The sequence below is a fragment of the Salarias fasciatus genome, chromosome 23 (genome assembly GCF_902148845.1).
Source record: "Salarias fasciatus chromosome 23, fSalaFa1.1, whole genome shotgun sequence".
Classification (NCBI taxonomy): Eukaryota; Metazoa; Chordata; class Actinopteri; order Blenniiformes; family Blenniidae; genus Salarias; species Salarias fasciatus.
This window is the reverse complement of record NC_043766.1, coordinates 12684826-12709506: the sequence shown is the minus strand read 5'-3', so window position 1 is coordinate 12709506 and position 24681 is coordinate 12684826. Positions and strand designations below refer to the sequence as shown.

Below are 24681 nucleotides of genomic sequence, written 5' to 3'. Positions count from 1 at the left end.
GCATCCCATCGTTGTGAGGTGGACGATATGCTATAAGCTCATTTTTATTAAAAATATCTGCCTATCAAGCAGCAGAAACAATATTGATTTCAATCAGCACCCGGTAGTGCTGCGGGCTTCAGGGACCGTCTACAATTTACAAGACGCAGCAACAGTGAAGACAAATACCATATCCAATAAATTTGATAGGAGACAAATGAAGGTTGTAGCGATTATGGTGACACTGTAGTAAATCCCAGTGGTGGTATTACGTGTTTTTTTTTGTTGTTGTTGTTTTAGTTGTTGGGTTTTTTTTGTTGTTTTTTTGAGCTATTTGTCTTCACTGTTGCTGCGTCTTGTAAATTGTAGACGGTCCCTGAAGCCCGCAGCACTACCGGGTGCTGATTGAAACCAATATTGTTTCTGCTGCTTGATAGACAGACATTTTTAATAAAAATGAACTTGTAGCATATCGTCCACCTCACAACATGGGATGCAGGCGCCCTTTGTATGTTACTGACATTTTGTTAAAGAGTTATTGAGACTGAAAGTCCGTATCTGTCAATATGCTGCCAACTTTACTGAACTGTTCAGTATATGAATGATATAACTAATTCGTGGGAACGAATTAGTAATTCGTGCGCACGATTTAATTATTTCGAGGGAACGAATTAGTAATTCGTGGGAACGAATTAGTAATTCGTGCGCACGATTTATTAATTCGAGGGAACGAATTAGTAATTCGTGGGAACGAATTAGTAATTCGTGCGCACGATTTATTAATTCGTGGGAACGAATTAGTAATTCGTGGCCACAATTTAATTTTTTTTTTTACCATGTCATGTCCCGGGCTCCGTAGTTTTCTTTCTTCTGTTGTTTTTTTTATGGATACCATGCATGCAGTCACATAGTGGTGCATGCGAAGCTGCAGGCTGAGAGTGACGGACCCAAACAAGCTTCAAGGCCAGTGAGGTTGTGAGGTTGAAAATGGACTCAAGTGGTCTCAGAGAGGAGGTTGTGGTCCATACTGACGTCCATCCAGAGCCATTCCTCCCACCCACTTCATATTCACATGAGCCGACTCATCCCACTGAAATGCAGCACCACCTACTATTTATAAGAATCAGAACATTAACAATCAGGATCATAACAAACATGGCTCTATAGCTCTTTTCCCAAAAATACGGTAGTCTTTCATTGTAGTTTGTGGTCCTTTTCCTGTGGACATATTGGATTACGTTATAAAATAATATTTATTTTGTTTTGTATATGACAGGAAAGAATGACAGTTTGGCATTTTATAAAGAGCAGCAATATCTTCAGGTGGCGTCTCGATGATAAACGGTTGTGCTTAGTTCTAAATATTTCTTAATTTTAATTGCATACAAAACAATAACTAATTGCTGTTATTTGCATTTGCAGGTTTGCATGTGAAGCCAGTGTGACCTAAAGATATTCAAGCAAAGATGAGGAAGAGCAGGAGCGTCCTCACAGTGTCTCCTAATAATGTAAGTAATTTTGTCCTTGATGTATTTCTTATGTTGTTTCGTTTTTTTTGCATGCCAGACGTTTATTAAACAAATTTTCACAACATACATCCCCCCCAAAGTTTTTATTTGACCAACCATAAGGAATCAGTCCAAACTCTCTATTTTTAACATTAAAAAAACTCAGTATTATTTATTCTATAAAATCTCTTTCAGTTCAGAATTTAATAAATACGTTTCTTGCCCTCCAGTTACAATATGTTCTGGATAAAAGAGAATCTTTGATAGCAATACCTCAGCGGCATTGCGTTCAGTTTTTAGGCTCTGTGTGGATCTGTCTGTGTTTTCAAAGCTCATTCCTGCTTTAGTTGCTTCTGTCTTCCTCCACCATGACTGTTTCAGTCTCTTCTCTTGCCTCTTAGAGGCACTCAAAGAGTACATCTTCTGAGTGCTCTACTATCTTCTTGTTTCATCCACTGCTCTTTATTCTTTTGCCTTTTTTTTTTTTCTTTTTTTTTTGGGCTCACAGGGGTAACTGAGCTAGTGTGATGTTTAAACTGAGCAATGGGTAGCCAATGGGAAACCAGCTCTCAGTTAACACAAGTTGCACCTAATGTATGTCTTTTTTTTAAACTGCTGATGGCGTATCAGCGCACGCATGAGCATATTAGTATTTCAACATGACCATGTTTCGAATAAGACATGAAAATACTTGACACAACTGGTTGTTGTCGAATACTGAATAAGTATCTGAATCTTTACACAAAATCTCCAATGACACTAAAGAATAGGTGATTTTACAAATCATTTGCATTGCTTTTTCAACACTCTTGGAACAGCTAATTATATGAACTTTCAAGTTTGCACATAGCATTATCACATATCAGCCACTCAGCAGTGGCTGTGGGTGTCTTTAGCTCTCGCAGCCCATAGCTGACAGTGTAGGTGTGTGCATTAGTTAATCTTGCTCTGACTTTATCTTTTGCTCTCCATGTTAAACATTATTTCCTTCATTGCTTTGTTTAAAAACTTACTTTCTCTCAAGTAGTAACTTGTCTGCTTGTTTCTGTCTCTCTGTTCTCTCTGCCCTGTAACTTGGATTAACATTCTGTTATTGAAGATAATTGTCTAAAAGGTGTTTTAGCATTTACACCAAAAACCAGATTATGGCTGGAGTATTTTGCTTCCAGGCCGCTGAGGATACAGCCTGTGTAAATATGAGTTTACCTCCCCTTGATTACTGAACCCTTGAAATCAGCACGTCACTCTATTTTGGTCGATTCACTGCGCTCGACCTCTAAGTTTAGCAGTTTGAAGTAATGTGATCTGAGACAGATTGCTTGGCATCTAACTATAAAAACATAAAAGCACATAAAACAATAGAGACATTTCTCTCCTGTGGGTAAAGTCAGCTTTGGAAGCTCAGCAGGACAGTGGGATTGGAGTCATGGTATCACCTGTCAGGCAGGTCAGCAACACCTTCATGATGGCACACCTGAGATCCCAGAGGTCAGTGTGTGCTACCATGACCTGTGGCCGTATGTCGCGAGGCAGCAGTCTACTGGTTTTAGTGTATTATGGGAAGATAGAATGACTTACGTCAGGAGACTCCAGGGATCCGTGGTGTTTAGAAAATATGATTTCGTGCTGGATGCGGTTAGACTGGGTGCGATTTAGAAGAAAATCAAGTGGAGCTATGTTGCCGTAGGGGTTAGAGGTGGATGGGAGAGTGTAAGCATTTGCTTTTTATGTAAACCCTGAGGAAAAAGAAAAAAGAACACAGTTAAATTTAGAAAACACACAAAAAGCAATTCAGGACAATGCAGGCATCCCAAAAAAAAAGAGGATCTGAAAAATAGCTTTTCAGTCCCAATTGGTTAAACTCGTGAATTTAATGTGCAGCTCTAGTCCAGTATTTTGACTGTTTGTGTTCAGTGTGTGATTCAGTGTGACATGTCCAGGCTGTTAAAGCCTCATCATTTTATTGTTTTTATACATTTACTGATGCTATCGTCTCAATTCCACAATCATGATGCACAGTTACCCAATACTTAACCTAAGATATGTTTTTAAAGCAGGAATATCACACTCTTCTTTGAGATTTTCTTCACTGTTAATATGATACTATCACATAGGTGCTGTAACTGCACATCCATGATTTTATTGACCTGGTCCGCTGCATCCAAAAAAATAAACTGTCTGACTGAAATCTGGTGTCTGTTCAGGTCTTCTGACTGTAACATAACTGGCACACTGAGTGTTAAAGTATACACAACTGAGACTAATACCTGGAAATGTACCAAGATAATATCTCACACACCTTTAACCCACTCCTACCAGGTTAAACTGCTGATACAGAGCAGGCAGGGTGCCTGTTGTTGTGTTTATTGTTGACTGAGTTTTAACCGGGTGATAGTTTTCAGATTGGGTTCATCAACTTGAAGAAGCAGTTCAAAAATTTCTTGTTTTCACAGGTTTCACTTTTTTTCAATTTCAGATACAGTTGCCTGTTACATTAGACCAGTCTGGTCGTTCTCCTTTGACCTTTGGTTTTAAGAAAGCATCTTCACTCAGGAAAAAACTGCTGCTTGTGGCAATTTCCTGTCTGTTCTGTTTGTTTCTCTGTAAAACATGAAGATGCATTTTAGTTTTTTAAAAAAATTAAGAATTAGATTAATATAAATAAAGAAATAGAAGTAAGTGTTTCCATAGCTGACACTCAACCATATTCTAATACATTTCAATCATCTCTCAAGTAGTACACAAGCCATGCTGTGATTGTTGTGTTGTGTATCATGTACAACTCAGTAAACTTAAGAAGTAAGTATGCTAAAAAGAAAAAGACTGTGTTTAAAGTACAGTGAGGACTGTGCTGACAGTTAGGACTTCACACCTTTAAACTGCACAAAGTGTGAGCACCCAGATGGATTGTATGAAGTCCATATATGATATACTCATGATGTGTTTATGTACATGGATGGCCTAAAGCACACATCTATGTGTTGGTGGATGAGCGTACATATCAGCCTCGTACAAAAAAGCGGGCATGTTTACAGTAAAAGCGTTTCTGACTCAGTGAGGTTAAGTATGTCCAGGTTGGATGTTTTTATTTGATCTAATTTCTCGCAGAGGGGATTTGGTTTAGCTGATGAAGCTCGGCTTACTTTAGATTTAAGTGATGTAAATGTGAGCTGATGTGCTGGTGGCGGTTTGTGTTCGTGATTCATGGCATCATGCAGCTGTTTTTACCAGACTGGATTACCTTGGTTGTGTTTGGTTGAGTATGTATGTACATGCAGGTGATTAGGATTTTGTATACATGCCAACGGTGCTGAACTGTGTGTTACGTGTGTGCTGCTGGACAGTTTGTTGTGCAGATGGATTAAATAATGTCTGTACACCCCACAGACCCATTGACCTCATTCCCATGCAGATCGCAGTCCGCAAGCTCTGATCTGATCAGCTCTGACTCTCCATCTGTAGGAGTGTATGCGAACATGTGTTTATTCCTGCCATGGGGATCTAAATCTTTTCACACACTCGCAATATGGGGATTTCTCCTGCTTTAGGGGAAAAAAACTCATTTGTTTTAAAGTTAAGCTGTCATTACGGTCTGGTTGATAGGAGGAGTGAGGTAATTTTTATTGTTGATGTTTGAAAAAATTGTGGTCAGTAAAAAAATGAATGCGGGTCAGTGAAATGTTCCAAAATAAGCATGAAAAGATATATATATATATATATATATATATATATATATATATATATATATATATATGCTGTTAAATTAATATTCATGCACATATAACAGTTTCTAAAACAATGATTACCAATGATATGTTGGTAATGACAGTTGGATCAGGTAATTTTCATGTTCATAACAAATTACTAATATTGCTGTTTGTTGTTTCTGACATGTTTGTTTCTTATTTGTTTAAGCTCTTTGCTATATTTTTGTCCACATCCTTCAGGGTCCATCTCTTTTCCTGTTATTCTACCTCTACCTCATTTTGTCCAACACAGGCTGTTAAGCTTGTATTTACAGGGATCGTGGGTCACACTGAACAGCTGTTGATTCTGCAATTAGAGATCTTGGAGGCTGAGCATAGAATTTTAGCCAGCGACAGCTCACCACTGCCTCTGTCCTGTCTTCAAATCCACGCCACTGTGGACCATTTCCATTCATTTTTCTTCCCTGTGACTTCTATCTCAACACCTTATTCTGTTTCTATATTGGTAGTAACACAGACTGTAATTTACCCTCATCCGCTCACTTCTTTCTGTTTTGTAAGCAGTCAGGAGGGCTGATGTTGGTTGCCACAGCAACAGTGACTCCTCTGGTTGTGGCACCTTGGGATTCTGTGAATTTTGACCTCCTGCACCTCGCCTGTCAGTCTTGCGTCTAGTATTGCTCTGACCTTATGCTTTATCATTCAGGAGTGACCTACTGTCTCAGTCTGTGAGGGGCTTCCGACTTCCAACACTTTCAGAAAATATGTGACACATCGACAAAATAAAAAAAAAAAAAAAAGCGAAAGAAAAGAAGAAGAACTTGAGACATTCAGTGTTGCAATAAACAGAAATAAGTATCTGAAGACACTGACTAAAGTACAGCATTGAACAGCACTGGGATATTCTCACAGCAATGAATTCCTGTAAATTGAAGAAGAGGGAAATGATATACGTATAACATATCATTGGTTTAAGTCTGTATTTTGAAGGACTTTGTTTGTGGAATTTGCACCTTCATTCTTGTTTTCTTCAAGATACACCAGCCTTTTCAAAGATTCCTAAACCTTACATTTGGTGACTGCATTTGGACTAAATTGTTGACTCTAAATCAGCTGGTGATGAATCTGAGAGTGTGAGACTGTCTGTCTCTTCATGTTTTTACCCTGTACAAGTGTGACCAGTGCCTTCTTTAGTTAAATGTACTGTTTATAAAGTAGAAAATCACTACATTAAGTTAAACCTAATGATATTTCATATAAAACATAGTTAAAAATAAATAGAATGGGATTAGTCTGTTTGTTGAAATGCAGTACATTTTATTATATAGCATATTTCATGGATTAAAATCACAATAAAACTGAATAATACACAATCCAACTTAAAATCTTAAGTTGTATTACCGTAGACCCCTTTCCCACTGAAACTAGCAACAATCAGCATTTGACTCCTTTCCCACTGCCTGCAGACCCGGGTCTAATCGCTGGCGGGCTGTTTGGCTGCGTTTTCCTGCGCTGATGGTGTCCCACGCTGATGACATCATCAGCGCGAGGGAGCACAGTGAGCTAAACAATGCAGAGGGGCACAGTCCTCGTTACCTGTCGACGAATCTCCTCTTCCCCACGGAGCAAGAGAAGCTCTCTGATCTCGCTATCAATGCTGGGTCATCTTGACGAAGGATATCTCATGCTGTGTCCAAAAACACCAAGCGTGCTAACGTAGCCATGCTACGTTAACGTCATCGTGTAAATTACCGCGTCGACCCGGCTGTGACTTTTCACACTCAAGCCGAGCAGAGGCGAGCCCATTAAAACCCAGGTCGCTTGCAGGGTCGATCGACCCGGATCAAAATTGCGCTTAAATCCTTTCACACTGCCATAAGGAGCCGATTATGAGCTGGTTTAAACGGGTTTTTTGGCCAGTGGGAAATGGGTATTATTTTTGTAATTATTTTTCTGATGATGAGAGCGATGCAAGTTAATATAATGTTTGGAGAAAAGCATCATCATTTACATAAATATCAGTCATTATCCTGAATATAGAATAGAATAGAATAAAATAGCCTTTATTTTCTCACCATGGAGAAATTTACTATTACAGAGGCTCAAAGTGACCATGATTGCAAAACATTATGTCCAGGGTTATTGCTCATATTCCATATAGTAGAATTGTACAGTCTGACAGCGGTGGGGATGAAGGACCTGCGGTAGCGCTCTTTCCTGCATTGAGGGTGTCTCAGTCGGCCACTGAAGGAGCTGCTCCTACCGCCCAGTGCAGTGGGTGAGAGCTGATGTTCATAATGGATGTCAGCTTGACCAACATCCTCCACAGAGTCCATATTTCTTTTTATTCAACTGTCAACCAGAAAAACAACAGTTGTGGACTACAAATCAGTTTTTAATTGCGTCCTGGCTGACACAGGAGCTGCACATTAAACTGTTACAGTCATTCCACCACTTTCTTTTTTTCATCTATTCAATGAAGCAGATCTCTTTTGTTTCTCATGTATACCTGTATGTGTCAGTCCAGAAGATGAGACAAATATACTAAAACTGTTAAACAACAAATTTATTTTGGTTTTTATTGATTAGCGAAATGGTGCATGAGGAAAGATCATACTTTCTTCTGTTCACCGTGACACTTGGAAAATGCAATGAGGCGGTTCAATATGTCAGTCGAGACTGAACAATGAACAGCTACAGTATGATGAACTGTGCTTACAAGCCTGTTTTAGACTCGTTTTAAAAAGGCTTTGTGAATTCAGATGACTGAAATGCTTGTGCAACATTTTTAATTATACTAGTTAGCTTGTTACAGCATTAGCTTGTTATTTATTTTGTTTTTCCGCATACTGAAATGTGTAACTAACCACCTCATTTACTTTAGTAAAAGATCCACAAGTATGTCTCGGGAGAATGGAAGATTTCATGCAAACTTCATTCCTTTAGGGTTGCCAGGTAGCTGAAGCTGAACCTTTGGGACAAAGGTCAGGTTCACTATGAAGTCAGCAGTCTGTAGGAGAGCAAACCATAAAGACACAGTTAGACACAGACAATCACTGATGAATCTAACAGTGTTTTCAGAAGGTGAGAGGAAGCTGGAGTACCTGTGGACAATTCTGAAAAGGCCCCATATCACAAATAAAACCATGCTACTGCTGTCTTTGAGGTGACAGTATGAACCACTACACAGTTACATACTTTTCCTTTGAAAAGCATGAAATCAACTTAGTTAACCTGGACTTGTTTGATAAATGGACACGAGAACAGCAGTGTGTTCGATAATGCAATACTATTCATAGTACTCTTATATTTTTAAAGTATGCTGACAACATGAAAATCGAGCTGGCAGTCATCAGTTCATCACAGGAGGAACTTAAAGAGAAACACTGAATTCACACCTAAAGGTACCAGTTATTCCAGCCAAACGCGAAAAGACTTTATTTGCATAGAAGGAGAAAACCAACAAACTGGAGTCAGATTAAGGTCTTTTTGGTGTCAGACCATTGTGTTAATCACTTTGTGGAAGTAATGAAAATGTTGATGAAAATGTCACGGAGAGAAGCTCACATACACAACGTTGTGCACCTAGAAACATGCAACACACAGGATGTGTTGTACTGTAGTGCTTCCTGCTCTCATAATGCCTCTTGACATTTGCAGTCACCAGTATTTTTCAAACATCAGATTTGACCTTCTCCTGGTCCGTTTATGCTAATATAATACAAATCAGCCCAAAAAGCAATTGTGTCTCTCTTGAAAAATGAAAGTCATTTCGTAGTTTTCAGAGGGCTGGTGATGATGGAGATGTTATGTCCTGACGATTGAAAAGGTGTGAGAGTTTCCACAGTGTGAAAAACAAAACCTGTAACACGTTACAAATTTAGTGAAAGTAGAGAGACGGCTGCTTATGGAGCCGGAATGGTGAAGGAAGGATGAGTGATTCGCAGAAAAAAAAAAAAAATACATGAACAGACGAAGAAGACGGATTCCATCTGGTTGTCAGTCTGTTCCTCATCTTTTCTTTCATCCTCTTGTCTTTGCTCTCTCCAACAAATTGTCCGCGCATGCGGTACTAAATAAATGAAACCGAAATCATTTGAAAATGGCCCTCAGCAAATCACACGGGCGCGTTTTTGTTCTCGATCCCCTGACAAGCTAAATTTATCACACGTCACGCATTTTCCAGTAGAGGGGGATACTATTTATTTTATCTCTTGTCGGAGACGTGTGGATCAGTCTATTTCACAGTGATAAAGAAAAGATGATGATAAAAGAAAGAAAGGAAGGATAATAATTCACCAAACAGTTTTATTAATATCCTGTTCCTCAGTCAACCTCAGAGGAATATTTCATCACTTCTAGCAGCCTATAAATCGAGCTGAACAGAGTTATTAAGCCTGAAATGACCTCAGACAACAACTCTTACTCTTTCCTTGGATGAAAACATGAAAGACAGTGTGTCTTTTCCAGACCTTTAAATAAGTAATATAATAACCTTCAAATAACACAGAGAAAAAGTCTACATTTAGTTAAAAATCTTCTTTCCAGTATTTGATCAGTTTGTACATTCAGTAAAAGAGCAAGATTCCAGTATTTTCAAACTGGAACAAATGACTTCACAGGTCTGCTTCAGAACCTGATGTCTCACGTGCCTATAGCCGGCATTAAGAATCTCCAGGTACAGACATCAGTTCTGTGTTGTGTCTGCTCCGCTTACTCAAACAGTGCAATCTCCACTCAATAAACTAGTATCCACTTTCTTGGTAATTTATGTAGTTGTACACTTGTAGAACACTTATAAATAGATTAATCTTTAATAGTATTGCACAAGTAAAGCTTGATAGATTGGGTGCATTTGTAGTAAATATGGAAGAATATATTGAAAAAAAGTAAAATCACTGACATGTATCAACCAAATACTGTTCATTTTTTTATCCACTATAACATTTAAACTATAGCACTTCAACAGAAAACCATTTTCTATGTGTGCTCTCAGTTTTTACACAGACCCGTGGGTGTTTCCCCTCCAGGCGGTAGAAAACAGATGTACTGTTCTCGATGTGCTGTATGTATGGTGCAAGATGCATGTGTGTATAGCTGGAGGCTGTGTTCAGTTGTAAATGAAGATGTCTTCTTTCATACAATACTAATCAGTCTCTCCCCGTTTCTGTTTGCCCCTCCTTCTTCAGTACACCCTCACTCATTTCATATTCATCCTGTTTAGCTTATCCCCATCCTGACCTTGCTCTCTTTCCCTAACTCACCCCTCTCTGCAACCCTCCCCTTTAATGCTCTCTCCCAGCTGTTCCTGCTTTTCTTGGTATTATCCTGTCACTTGTTTTCCTCTCGGTCTATTTTCTCTTCTATTCCTTATCAGCCGCCTCCCCTGCCTTTGCTCTCCCACTCTCGATACCTCCTCTTCTTTATCTGATGGGAAGCAGGTGTTGTTTTCTCAGCTCCTCTCCTCATTTCCTCCCTCTTGTTCAGTTGCCTTGGTGTCAGAAAGGCAAGTGTGCGGAGGGATTTCAGTGCCGAGGGGGCGAATGAGAAGTGGGCTGGATTCCAAAAGCCATCCTATGATGCATTATATGTGGAGTCAAAGCAAACACTTAAATAGCACAAGTGATTGTTTAGAGCAAAAATTATTATTGAGTGTAGATTTCTAGCTAGGTATATCATGTTCTTCTAATGTTCTTCTAGAATGTAAGTTTAATATTTTCCAAGAGTATTTTTTTTAACTTGGAGTTGCAAGAAGGTCCTGTGAAAATCCTAGAAAATTACATTTCTACGGTATTTGTTTAAACAACACATAACACGGATCAACACTAACAGATCAGCCAAAACATTCAGAAATGTTTTTACAAATATTGCGCTAAGCAGTGTGAATTGTTATTTATTGCTGATATATAATGGATTTACAGCATTATAATGCAGTTTATTTACATGACACTATGTATGTGGTCATGGCATCCTCAGAATATTGTATTTTAGTTTTAATAACGTCAATAAATCAAACCAACAGAAAAAAAGGATATTGTTACAAAGAAAAGCCTGTTTAAGCAGTATTTTGAAGCACAGGCTGTGGTCACAGTACATTAATGTGTGTTGAGTTTGCAGTTTCTCCTTGTGCCTGTGTGACTTTTCTCAGGTTGCTCAATCCCTGCAACAGTCATGAATGTGAAGCCATGCTTGAACAAAATAGCCAGCTAAATGAATGAATGAATGAATGAATGAATGATCTTTCTCATCATTATACAGGGTGTAATGAAATTCTCTAGACTTGTATCTTAAATTTAAAAACAAAAGTAAATAAATAAATAAATACTTTCTTATTCTGATTAAACAATCCAGTTGTAAAAAAAAAAGAACTTTCAGTGGTAATAAAAGCTTTGTAATTGTAATAAAATTGCTCTCAACTAAGGATTTGTAGCAGACTGGTGAATAGAAAGCACTGGCAGAAGGACCATTTTGCTGTACTATGAAAACATTTTAGTTTGGTGAGTTTAAATGTAACTGATAACCAGACTGCAGAGCTTTATTATTGTCTCCATGTCAATCTTCTGTAGCATCGGAGGTCGTGTGGCCTGGCAGACAGAAATCCACGTGTCTACTGGGTGAAAGACATTGTTCTCATTTAGATGATGTGGATGTATGAAGGACTAATGAGCCACTGTCTTAGTACTTAGCGGTCCCAGGAAAACAAGTAGTGCTGCTAATGGACTGATGGACCTCTGTGTCTGACCTGTCCTGGTCACACCAGCATGCACGCACGTATGTGAAAGCAGCAGTTTGAGGACATTTAATGATTGCAGGTCACATTGGGACATGAGTAAATTTAAAGCACTTCAGTCCAGTCTGGGTCCACATGTAGAATGTGGAGAGTGATTAAAGATCAGCATGATCATGCAAATATGACCTCTGATCCCTGAGAAGACCAGAAGCAGGCCAGAGAGGCCCTCAGGGCCCAGACAACCGGCGGCCATCCCAGAGCCCAGATCCGAGCCACTCCCGCAGGTAGACGTCCACGCACCGGTCTAGAAGGGGGCAGAGGAAAGCCCTGGCCTGGACCCCCGGCGGCCCCGAAGCCTGGGCCCCAGGGAGCCAAGACCGGCAGGCGCCGGCCCCATCGGGCACTGGACGTCCACGGCCGGCAGAGCCGAGAGCCCAGGGCCCAAAAGCCCAAGAGCAGACCCCGCCCACTCAGAGGGCCATGACCATACTACCCAGGAGAACCCGCCCACACGGACGGCTACCCACCCCAGGCCAGCACGCCCCCCCAAGTGCTCCAGCCGCATACCCCGAGATCTGTCATTTTACCATATAATTTTTTTTTTTTTTTTATTGTGAGTAAAATGAGGGTTGGGGTTGAAAATGGTTACATCTTGTTTTTAGATCAATTTTAAACAATGTCGCAGTATTGAATGGATTTGAGAGTTCAGTGGCACCACGAAAAGAAAAGTAGTTACTATCTTTTAAATTACCAGGAAACGTAAATAACTAGATGGATCTGACACTGAGGGTTGAATTAAAAATAGCAGGTGAATCACAGACCAACGTGATGAATTGGTGCACTTACTGATATTGTTAAAAATAGCAATGTCTGAGTTGTTGCTGACTGTGTTCATGACGTTCTGAGCTTTTCTTTTCTTGAAATACAGACGTGAATGAAAATCTGATTACTACTTTGAGTCTGACTCATCAGTGGTTGAATTGGTTCAGACTCAATTCACACACGTCTCTCTTGATGAGATTCTTCTTGCAATCATACAATTTTCTGGAAGTGACAAGAAAAACACTTTAAGTCAGAAAGAAATGAAATGACTCATTCATTTTCTTTTTTTTTCTTTTTTTTTTGCAGCCTTGGTGTTCTCCAAATCAGCCCTTTCTTTCAGGAAAACATGTATATGCTGTAGAGCTGGAGTGGCTCATTTGGTGGCCTTGGACGAATCACAGTTTCTGTCCTATGAAGAATGTCATTATAGAAATATTTACATGATAATACAGAAACTGTGGAAACTATTTTCAGGCTATTGGGGAAAAACAACTTTGTGTTGCCACTGAGATAGTGTGACACACGCCTCTGTTAGTTTTCCCTATTATGTTAGGTACAACATCTGATAGATACAAGGTGGAAATTGTGGTCTATGTATATTTTACGTGAGTATTACATTTCCTCCTCATGTGCTGCGTGTCTTATTTCTCTCTCTGGAGTCTTGTGGTGTAAAAGAGCACTCTGTTGTATTCTTTATCTTCGGCACTGAGCAGTGCAGCTCTTATCGCCATCTTATCTCACTTTGTCTTTCTGTCTCCACTTCACTCCCTCAAGAACGAGCCGTCTTTGAAAGGTTATTTTGACTTTTTAATGTTTTTAATGAATCCCATGATTTTTAGACAAGTGCCTCATTAGCCCTGGAAAGCAATGCTTTCTGTATACTTATGTATATCCACGTGTTTCAATTTTTTTTTAACTCTATATTTATGGCTTTCTGGTCAGTTATCGGATTTTGCAGTCAGGTGATGGCCGTGCTATGTATTCATACTCTGCTGTGGAGCTATTGCTTGTCTGTCTGTGTCTTCTGTGTGTTTAATCACAGCGGAGTCTTCGTCAACCTTTGTCAACCCGAGAAAGAAAGAGTTGGAATGATTGATTGTTTTTAATTATCAGAGAATCCTGACTTACATTTGGATTTAGTTGTTTCATTTTGGAATTGACAATGGTCAAGGGGATATTGATCAACACAACATTAATCTAACTTTGGAGGCACAGCAGATTTCGCCCTCAGTCAGATGGATTTTTCAACATGAAGCATGAGCTAATGCCTATAACTACACCTGTTTTTATTAATGTGTTTGTTTTCTTTAATGATTTTTTTTTTTTTGCACGTTTGTCCAAATGTTAAGAAACCATTTTACCATAAATCTCAATGTATGAAATGTACACATTGTCACCACTAGGGGGCAGGACATGCTTCTAGGGCAGATGCTGAGATGTAGGTCACTATAAACCAAATATACTATTTATCAGTGCCATCACTGAACTTAATATGCACCAAACCTCAGTGGAATCACTACAACACAGTTGATAATGTGTGATTTGATTGGTCATTTCATTTAATGATCCGCTGCTTTGATAATCATTTTCACCATTAGAAATGTATGGGTTGGTGGGTGGGCTGTGGGGGAGTGAACGCCCACACAGTGAGATGTATACATATGATGAGGTGATGCTGCTATGACGGCTCAGTCCAATGGCTTACAATGGGAAGTTATTTTGGTAATGCACAGAAGCCATGAGTAGGCAGAAAAAGGCAACAGGCCAGGACAAGCTACACCGTATTTACTGGAAGGGTTGCTTACTACCGAAAGCCCAGTGGGTTTTAAAAACAGAAGAAGAACTGATGAAAATGGTTTGGTGGGTGTTTTTCTTCACTGGCCTGACTGCCAGCTCTGACTAGACTTGTACAGTATAGCAAGCTGGCTGTGCAGAATAGGCCTACTATACCCTACCGTCACTTGAGTGACTTGCCTTGAGGGCAGATTGTTGCATCTCTCCTCCAGTGCTATTATCAAGAAATTACTCGCTTCATCTATTGCACTTTTTTTTTTAAATGGCACTGAATAATCAGTGATAATTGTATGTACAGTGTAATTTTTTTTTACTACAGTGCAGGTGATTTTCTTGCTTGGATTTGTTCGTTGCTGAGCAAAATGTTGTGAAGTTGCCAAGTGCATTTTTAGTAGCAGCTATTTTAACTTCTAACTCCACCAACATGAAGCTGGAGTGACAGGAAATATATTTAAAACAAGAGATCTTATTTGACTGGGGTGTTTGTATCATGATGTGAAGGTGTTTACCAGCTTATTTAACCAATTTTGGACTAACTGTAGTCAACAGCTCATGAGAGTACTGTACCTTTATCAAAACATAGGTATTAATTCTCCTTATAAAACACCAAACATGAAGTCTGGAACTGCCTTTGAGATGTTAGATGGGAATACAGGATTGGAGAATTGTAAAAACAAAAAAATTAAGTGAGTTGAGTTGAGTGTCACAGACAGATTAAATAAAGGAAGCTTCTGGTCATGTATGAAGGTTGAATTTTCATGTGATAAAGGTGAACATGCCTTTTTACTTCTGTTAACATACATGCTTTTAAATTGAAATCAGCCTTTTTTTTCTGTTGGCTTTTCTCTGTAAAAGTGTCTAGAAATGACTATACAGTAATTGGCACTTAATAAATAAAGCTGAATTAATTAAAGCCAGTAAGTGAGGCGGAAGTGGTGAGAGTTCAGACTCATGAAGACATGACAAAAGAAAAGACATTCATGTGTGATTGATGAAGATATGTAGCTCAGTGCATGTCTGAGCAGTGGTAATTTGTGATATAATTGATATTCTTTTAAATCAGATAACAAGTGTAGCTAATTAAGACATTAAGTATATCAAAACGATACTGATACGGTGTACAAAAGCTCTGCATGTTATGCAAAGAGAAGTGTAAACGTTAATAAAACAGCAACAAGAGCAACAACTATAATAAAATGCTATGGAATTTCGAAGCAGGTATCTAATGTCTAATAGATTATAGACTGTTCATGAAATAGCATGGCCACAATCTAAGACGGTCAAAAGCCTTCAAGTACACTGATATCAGCATCTGGTCACAGTAATAACAGTTCTAATGCAAATATTATTGAACGCGTTAGCAGCTCTGCTCTCTTTTGATTCATTATTTTATGTGTGTTTGATATGTTTTTTTTTTCCAGGCTGCTACTGAAGTGGCTTAATCACTGATTATCAGTCTAATTCAGAAAGAGGATGGGCGCAGTAGCAAGGCTTATGGGTTCATGAGGTTGTTTGTACAGCCACATGCTGCATCACTATTAAAGGTCATATGCTTCATTTTAATTTCAGTTGTGTTAAAGAGGTTTCTGTATGTGTTGTCATTCTTCTTCTGTGATAATATTCTTCCTACTTCTTTTTGTTCATGTGAAAGTCTCATATGATGATGACTCTTTCATTTTAATTATTAATTGGATGTCTATGTTTTTCTGTTTATAGACTTGTTTCTTTTTACACGTTTGAAATAAAGATTTCAAATAAAAAACAAACAATTTTTGCCCAAAATAGTAAAAATAGAATGGTTTCCAACCCTTTACCATGAGTTTAGATCTTAAAACTGAGACATCTGGTCATTTCTAATAATTATTAACAACATAATAATAAATGATGATTTAATAGAATTTTGTATATGTTGTGCTAATAGAAATTTTGTGTGTACATGTTATTAAAAAGGTTTGCACATGACTCCATTTGTAGGTAGTAAAAAGCCTTTGGCGCCACTTAGTGGACACATGAGCAAGAAAAGGTTTTTTTGTAATTTATTCTGAGCATTCAGCATTTTCACAGTTGTGTGTTAGGAAATTATTCTCAAACCTTTTTTTTCCTCCATGTTTTTCAGGACAGCAAAGAGCCTCCTGACTGCTCCCTCAGTGAGTCCTTCACCTCTCCATCCTGCACTCTGGGGGTCGACCTGCGTCGGGGTCGTCGTCGGTTCTCCGGCACGCTGCAGCTACCTCCGCTGTCATGGCGACAGGGGGAAAGGTCACGGACGCCCGACGAGGAGGTCATGGCAAGGCCAACATCCCTGCCCTTTGGAGCTCCTCCCAGGATAGACATCACACCTGTGGATCCTGAATGGTGAGTGGGCTCTAATATACCCCAAGGAGTGTTTTTCCTCCACCAACAGAACGGGTGTTTATGAACACATTCCAAGTTGGAACTGTAAAAATCAGGATTTTTTTGTTTTGTCTTTTGAGAAGTTTACATGGGCGCACTATTTTTCAGAACTATTCTGCATGTTTAGGAGTCTTGAAATGGATCCAGAGTATTGTGCAAAATGAAGAAAATGTCTGACCTGAGTTCCTTCTCTCCTTGTGGAAGCAATAGTTCAGGTGTGGGAGCAACTTGTGGAGTTTGGGAAAGAAAAAATATCCAGTTGAAAAATGTTAAATGTTAAAAAATGTTTTGGAGACAAAGTTTACTGTCTCACAATGGTTTTGATATATTTTCTTGGTTGTTTGCCCAGATGTGGAGAAACCTCTGCTTGCATAAAGGTTTTTCTATTTATTGCATTGCACTGGAGCTAAACAAATAAAACCAGAAATTTTAAATAAGATTTAGTTAGTTTAGATGTTCATATTACTTTGTATCCTCAACTACAGTCTCTATAATGTTGAAAAAAGAGAGAAAAATATGTTGAAGATCCCTCAGATGTATGATGAGTAAGTTATGAACCTCAGTGCAGTTACACAGTCTGTGCTAATTTCTAGAAAACAAAACACAGAGTAACTTGCTTTTCATTAATAAGGTTGCAATTTCTGTCCCTCATCTGAGCGTCTGTCAGCACTGGCTTGAATAAATCTGTTTGACAATGGGTGAATGTGACTCGCAATAAAACAACACTTTGGAGCCGGCGAATAAGTGGGAAAAAAATATCATGATATAAGTGAAGTTCATTGAAACATGGTTTTTTTTTTTTTTAGTTTAACAGTGAGTTGAACTAGAATTATAGAGGACACGTTGTTACTTGAGTTTGGTGGCCTTGAACACTGTAGCACACAGTGACTGGTGACTGTTATGTTGTCCTGACACAATCTGTTCAGTGGTGTCAGATTATGAAAGACTTGTGCCAACAGTCATAGTTGAGTAATGTTTTTAATAAATATAGTCTTACTTTCTACAAAGTTTTACTTATTCAAAGCATTGATTCTTCACCACTGACCATGCGATGTCCTTTGCAGATTATGTCTTTCACTTGTAATCATTCCCTTGTAAACTAGGAGAACATTAAAATGTACCTATGATTAAATATTGTGTCTATTCAAAAGACACTTGGAGTTACTGAAAGAAGAAAACTAACTCTGAGCAAGTCACTAGAGAGAAACTTCAGCGTTATGAAACTATTTGGACGATTTACAGTTTTTTTTTTTTTATCTCACTTGGCAGCTTTAAAGTTCTGTCTGGGCTTCAGAGTTACTCTTCACTCTGAACTTTAAAGAATGCTTCTGCATCAGTGACTAACCTTTCCTGCATCTGTTGTAGATGATGTTGCTTCAATGTTTTGTTTACACACAATGTCTCTTGATACAGAAGAACATTAATATACAGACTGAGCTGAAGATTTTTTGAAGTGAAAAGATGGATTTTAACCAGCAGGGGGCAGTGTCCTGATGCATGAGAAAGGACACACATCTGGGTTGGCATCAGATTGAAGGGTAAGGCTGAACAAAGAAGGAGATAAAAATAGATGCTGGTGTGTCCACACAGAGGTTCATTGATTGATTACATGAGTGTGACTTGTGTCCTTTATGGTCAAGAGATCTCAACCCAGTTCACACCTCTGTGGACTCATATGCTACACAGTGACTCATCTGACACACAGATCAGGAAATATTTTGAAATGAACAACACCGGGAGCTTTGAAGTGTCCAAGAACATTGATTTCAAATTAAATATGTGTCTTTAAATTGTCGTCATCTGAAAATTCTATTATATTTCTTTTGCTAGGAATGGATGACTTTGTTAATGGAATTGTGAGGACATGGCTACTTAAATATTATTTCTGTTAAGAGTGAGTTCAGTAGTGGCCATATAGTCTACTTTGGTAGCTGCAGACTATTAGAATGTGTGTGTGTGTGTGTGTGTGTGTGTGTGTGTGTGTGTGTGTGTGTGTGTGTGTGGTAACGTACATGCGTGGGCGTGCACATCTTGCAATCGTCCCCAAGGTAAATGTCTGTGAAACAGTACAAATTGAACTCATAGGCACATCTCCTTTGCTTGTAGCCTCTTTTTTTTTATCCTGACCTTTTGTACTTGTACTTGTTTCAGTGCCGTCGTCAATATTTGGACAGAGCAGGCAGTGACGAGTTATTTTGGGATGTAATTATTGTTTCTGCTGATGTACACAATTGGTTCTTTGCTCTGAGTGCCCAGTGGATTGATTGTGGAAACTATGTGTGTGGCTGACTGTGCTTGTTGCACTTCTTCAGAATAGCCTGTGTGTTTATAAACACACACACACACACACACACACACACACACACACACACACACAGGGTGAGTGCAAGAGAGACAAGAGAAAATAGATATGGCCAGGAAGTTAAAACTGGTTGCTGTACTTTCTCATGGTGTGAGAATGCCACAGTAAATATTATTTTTGTATCTGTAAGTAAATGAAATAGCAATTTCTTTGAAATGTCACTATTCAGCAGAAAACAAATGGAATAAAAGTTATGTTATAATAAACTTTACCTTTAAAAGCCACTAGATATTCTTAGTCAATAAATGTTTGGTGGCTGTGTGAGTTTAGAAATAAAAATAAAAATAATATTAATGGGTTTCCTTCTCAGTGCATGCGAGGTGAGAGCTTTCCTATATTGACATCAAAATGTAGCTAATCTCAAGCAACTTCCCACACAAACGGCGATATTATTAACAGAATAACAATAACAATAGCCATGACTCGTATAGTGAATGATAAAGATTAATAATACTTGATTACAGTTCCTTCCCTTCAATAAAGTAGTTAAATAGTTTGTACTGGAAAACAAAAACATATCCGTTATCAGAATACCATTACTTTTATTTGTCTAGCCCATTTAAGCCTGTTGTAATAATGTGCGCATACAGTATCTGTGATATTGTAGTGTTGCTGTGATTCATTATTCATTAGCTGAGCTGTCAGCTCTGTGTGCGTCGATGTAAAGACTTATTTACTGAATAGGAGCAGAGGAATTTCCATCTGTTACTTGGAGGGAGATGTTCGATAATCTAGATGTTCCCCGCGTCATAAATTGATGAACTGTTGACAATGAGAAGAAACAGGAAAAAAACCCCATTCTGTGGTGAACTATCAACCAATACAGCACTAAATGTAAACCATTCATTTAAATATAACGCTGTGCCCTCTGATGTGTGATGATATAAGTTGTCAGTGAATAATATTTAGCTGTTTGTAGATGTACGTCAAATCTGGATTTGAAGTATTTTGCAACATGTTTTATTTACCCTGAGTCAGGACAGCAGCAGCAGTCGGATTATGACGTGTCTGTGTTCTGTGTGCTGTGTGTCTTTGTATGTTGTGTTGTTGAGCGCTGCCCTCTCTGCTGGTGTTCCAGATGGCTCTCGTGTGGGCGTTAGTAATATACACAGCCAGCAGGCATGAATTGGACCCTACACTTTTCATTTCAATAGAGACAAAAGCTGAGAACTCATGCATAATTGTTGCATTTGCATTACTTTATATTTGTAGCCATATAAATCCCGCCATGTTTAAATTGTAATTCAAAGTTGTAAAAGGTGTGGTGGTGGGGGGAAACAATGTTTACTACTCAGCAGTTTTGTACTGGGTAGTTAAATATGATTGTTATGTCAAAAAATGGTGTTTAGCTTATTTTGACAGACAGGTGTCTCTCAGTTTATTGGATGGAGAGTCTCTAAACTCTAAGATTTGTGGTCAAATCCCTGTTCATGTGTTGAACTTTTTATTCAGCAAGATGTTGAATTGCAAGTTGTTTGAAAAGCAGTTGTGTGTTTTAGTCACCCCCCCCCTCCCCAACACATTGCAGACATATGCTGCACAATACATGCACATGTCAAATCAAGACCACTATCAATTATTCAAACAATACTTCAGTACTTACTTAACCAACATGACAGCTGATCAACATGTATCAAGCGTCACAAGACACCACCAGATCTTCTTCCCTCACTCCCCACTTTACAGAGAGGGAGAGACAGTTTTTCCACCAAAGACCAACAGCAAAAGTATGTATTAGCTCAACAGCAGCACCAATCTGATTCAGAGAGTGAGAACAACAGCACCCTGCACTCACCACCTGTAGATGAAATCCACCTGTTATCCTCTTGATTAACTGCTCGATGACATCTTCGTAAAATCCTTGCAAAGTCTTGTTGTTTTCAGATAGCTTTTAGCATTTATTTATTTATTTATTTATTTATTTTTAGCAAACTTCTGCTTAAAAAAGGCTCCTGAAGCAGGTCCCCAATTTTATCAGCTGGTCAGTCATCCACCATCATGTTTCCGAGCCAATCTTTGAAGCTCATCCGAAAGGCCCGCCTCAGAATCTGTATAAACCTCAGCTGTCTGTCAGTCATGACACATCAAAATCTGATTGGCTGATGGTACAACGTGACAAAACCCAACAGAAGCGCCCAGCTTGGATCCAAGGCTAGCTAATGAAACTACACCTGCCCCAGCAGAGGGACAGGCCTGTGATACATTTAAGGACATAGGACATTTGAGCTCTACTAAATATAACCGTTCATTTTCTGGATAAAGTTGCAAACTGAACAAGTATTTGACTCCAGGCATTTTTCAGTATGACCTTTTATTCATGGGGGAAAAAAAAGGTTTTTGATACCCCTGACTGCATGCCACTGCTGAGGGGGCCTTGCATGGAAGCCATCACTAACAATTTGTGTGGGAATGACTGAACGAAGCTTGTTATGTAAAGTCTGTTGAAACTGTGTAATGTGCACGCTCCTTCTGGTCCTCATGAGCAGCTGCATTTTGAGTCAGTTGTACAAAGCAGAGCATTGGTTGTAAGTTTTGTCACAGAGCGGTGTGGTTGATATTTTTTATTTTATTTTTTTAATCATTTACACAAAACCCCAAGAGAGACTGTCCCATCCACAGCCTAAAGCAGGTGTTTGTGGCCAACCTGGACAAGTTGAAGCTTTTCAACAGATCTTTGAGAACTTCTGGGAACAGAGTGGGAGATCCTGCATGCATAATGTCTCTCTCATGAAGGAGAGATACTATAAAATGAACGCCAATAACATACCATCAGTAGCACCAAGACTGACAAAAAGAAGGTTTTTCTCTGGGAAATTATCCTTAAAGTGAAAAGAAAATATGTGATGGAGCGACGGTATTATGTGCCAGCTTATTTGTCCCAAGTGAAGAACAGTGCAGAGTATTGTCTGACCTGGAAGTGTGACCCACTGTTGTGCAGCCTGTGTAAGAGAATGCACTCAAGACTCATGATAAAAATCTTGCTGTCACATGAAACTGAACTTATTTTGTAAACTCAAGGAGAAGACCTGTGCTCATAACAAGCACAGTGTAGATGTTAGACTCTGTTATCTAGAAAATAACAAGGTCACCTTCATATTATGGCTCAGTCTGCACTGCAAAGATGCACATCAACTTGAATATTTTTACTTATCCTCTTGGTTATACTTTGGCTGTTGAGTTTAAATTCTTTTTTTCATGTGCTTAGTCCTGCACCATACCCACTCTTTAATCCTTATTTTCTTTTTGTTTTGTGACTCGGTCACACTGCAGGACAGCTTTACATTTTTTCTGAAAGAGCTGAAGTGTGACAGAGGGAACAGGAAAGCAATGACTTTGTGTAACCAGAGATTCCAAACTAAGGGACCTCATTTCATATCCCAACCCCAGCCCATGTACAGGCAAATACCTGACCCACACTCTCATCGTGATATACAGAATCTCCTTCACTCACAACATAATCGCTTACAAAGTGTAATATTGTCATCTGGGTCATGTTTTGCTTTGTGAGACCGAAGGACAAGTGAACCTCGAGCAGACTGATGTGCGTTTTTCTGACTTCATGGAAAGTGACGGGTGGACATCGGAGGGTTAGAAGTGCCTATTGAATTTTTAACCCTATTTTCATTCAGCAAGACTGAAGCACTATAAGAAAAAAAAAAAAACAAGTTCAAACTGGTCTGTACTTTGAATGATAAAGACTGATTCTGTTAAAGGGAATATTTCTAATGGGAATCTTTATTTTTGTGCACTGCTGTTGAAATTGAGCCTTTCATGGTTTAAAATTAGGCCAATAAGCATCACAACAATCAAAGCCTAAACAGAGATAACGGCAATATTAGTTGTTTTAGAAATGATTTGCTACTTGCTAGAGAGAACTCCTCTTTGCAGAAGATTGTGAGATTAAAGCAACACTAAGGAACTTTCAGTTTTGGTTGATTTTGGCAGCGCCAGTGGACAAAAACGGTAGTGTTTTGCCTGAACGAATACTACAGTTCCCATGAGGACTAGCGCGCGGCGTCATAAATTGCTGCTCCCGGTGGGCATGCTGTCAGACTGAACTCGCCTTCATTTGTTTCCAGTGGCTGTGTAAAGGATGGATAACAACGAGGTCATGAATCTAATAGTGTCTAAACAATGTTATATCATGATGTGACGCATGCCGTAAAGCAGTCCCCACATTTGGAGTTTTTTAGTGTGCAGGGTTCCTACCACCCTCCTCACAGCTGCTCAGTCCAAGTGAAAGCAATACTGACACCCTCAGGCCGTGACAGAGGGGTCATTCAACTAGTTGTAAGTCGATGTATCATCACAAAAGATATTAAAATGTTTTATTAAGGTTGAAAAGTGTCGCTTTAAACAGGAATAATTTTAGTTTGTGAGGTCAAAAAGAGCTAAACTGACTTGAGATGCTAATATATGTCATTCATGCTTGTGAGGATGGTTAAAATGAAAGCAGCTGAATCTCCAATTGTCAATACTGCCATAATTTTAGTTAAGTGCTTTGCTGCCCCTCATTCAGCCATTAGCTTTAGATTTAAATATTTTTATATTATATATTTGAAAGTATTTTTTAATCATGCAAAACATCATCAATCTTCTGAAAATTGAATATATTGATGTATTTTTGGTCATTTAAGTTCTTAGGTACCAAAAACAAACAGCACATTTTCTCAGTATTCAGCACAACTAATCTTCACTTTTAGATTCAGTGGATAAAGGAGTATAACGCAGCAGTGAAGAGCTGTCACATCTTCATGCTTGGCTGCAGGGACTATTCTGTATCTCAGTTCTTCCTGGGCTGTGACCATGCATACTGCGCTTTCATTCAAGCCCTTGAGGATGTGAAAACCCGTTTAGCATGAAATGAAACGGCCCAGTTATTTTCTAATACAACCTCTTTGGGCAATGTTTTTTTTCTTTTGTCTTAGGCTGTCATTCATCTGTTGTCATTCCCTGTTTTCAGTTTAAGAAATTTGTTAGCATGAAACCGACAGAATTATGATTTCTATGAACAGGTTGAATTGATTCATTCTTTGTTTTTTAACAAAGTGCTAGAATGTTGTTTATTTTGGGGAACAAGAATAGACTCTTTAATGACTCCTTCCTCTCAAATATAAATGTACATTTATATTTATAAAAAAATACCTTCTATTTAGCCGAAGTGTATGACCTCATCAGTGTTACCTGAAATAACTTCAAAAAAATGTAATAGTATTCAAAATATACATCATGTCATATACAGGTGCAAGCTAAAGTAAGATATTGAGAAAAGACTAGTGACAGAACCAGCTCCAAGCAGCAAGCCTCACAGCAGCTCGCCGTCTACTTAAGAGCTTAAGCTGGACACGCTGTGAATGATAGTCACGAATCGAAAGGGATCCATTG

At 38.8% G+C, this 24681-nt stretch overlaps 1 protein-coding gene across 1 annotated transcript in view; it reads left to right on the top strand.

The window, feature by feature from the left end:
- The first annotated feature begins 1421 nt into the window (after positions 1–1421).
- pde4ba (phosphodiesterase 4B, cAMP-specific a) overlaps positions 1422–24681 on the top strand; it is a 147275-nt gene continuing 124015 nt past the window's right edge. The window contains exons 1-2 of the mRNA XM_030082377.1: positions 1422–1487; positions 16657–16895. Of these exons, the coding sequence (XP_029938237.1) occupies positions 1446–1487; positions 16657–16895 (281 nt within the window). The 5' untranslated portion in view covers positions 1422–1445. The remainder of the gene's footprint in view (positions 1488–16656; positions 16896–24681) is intronic.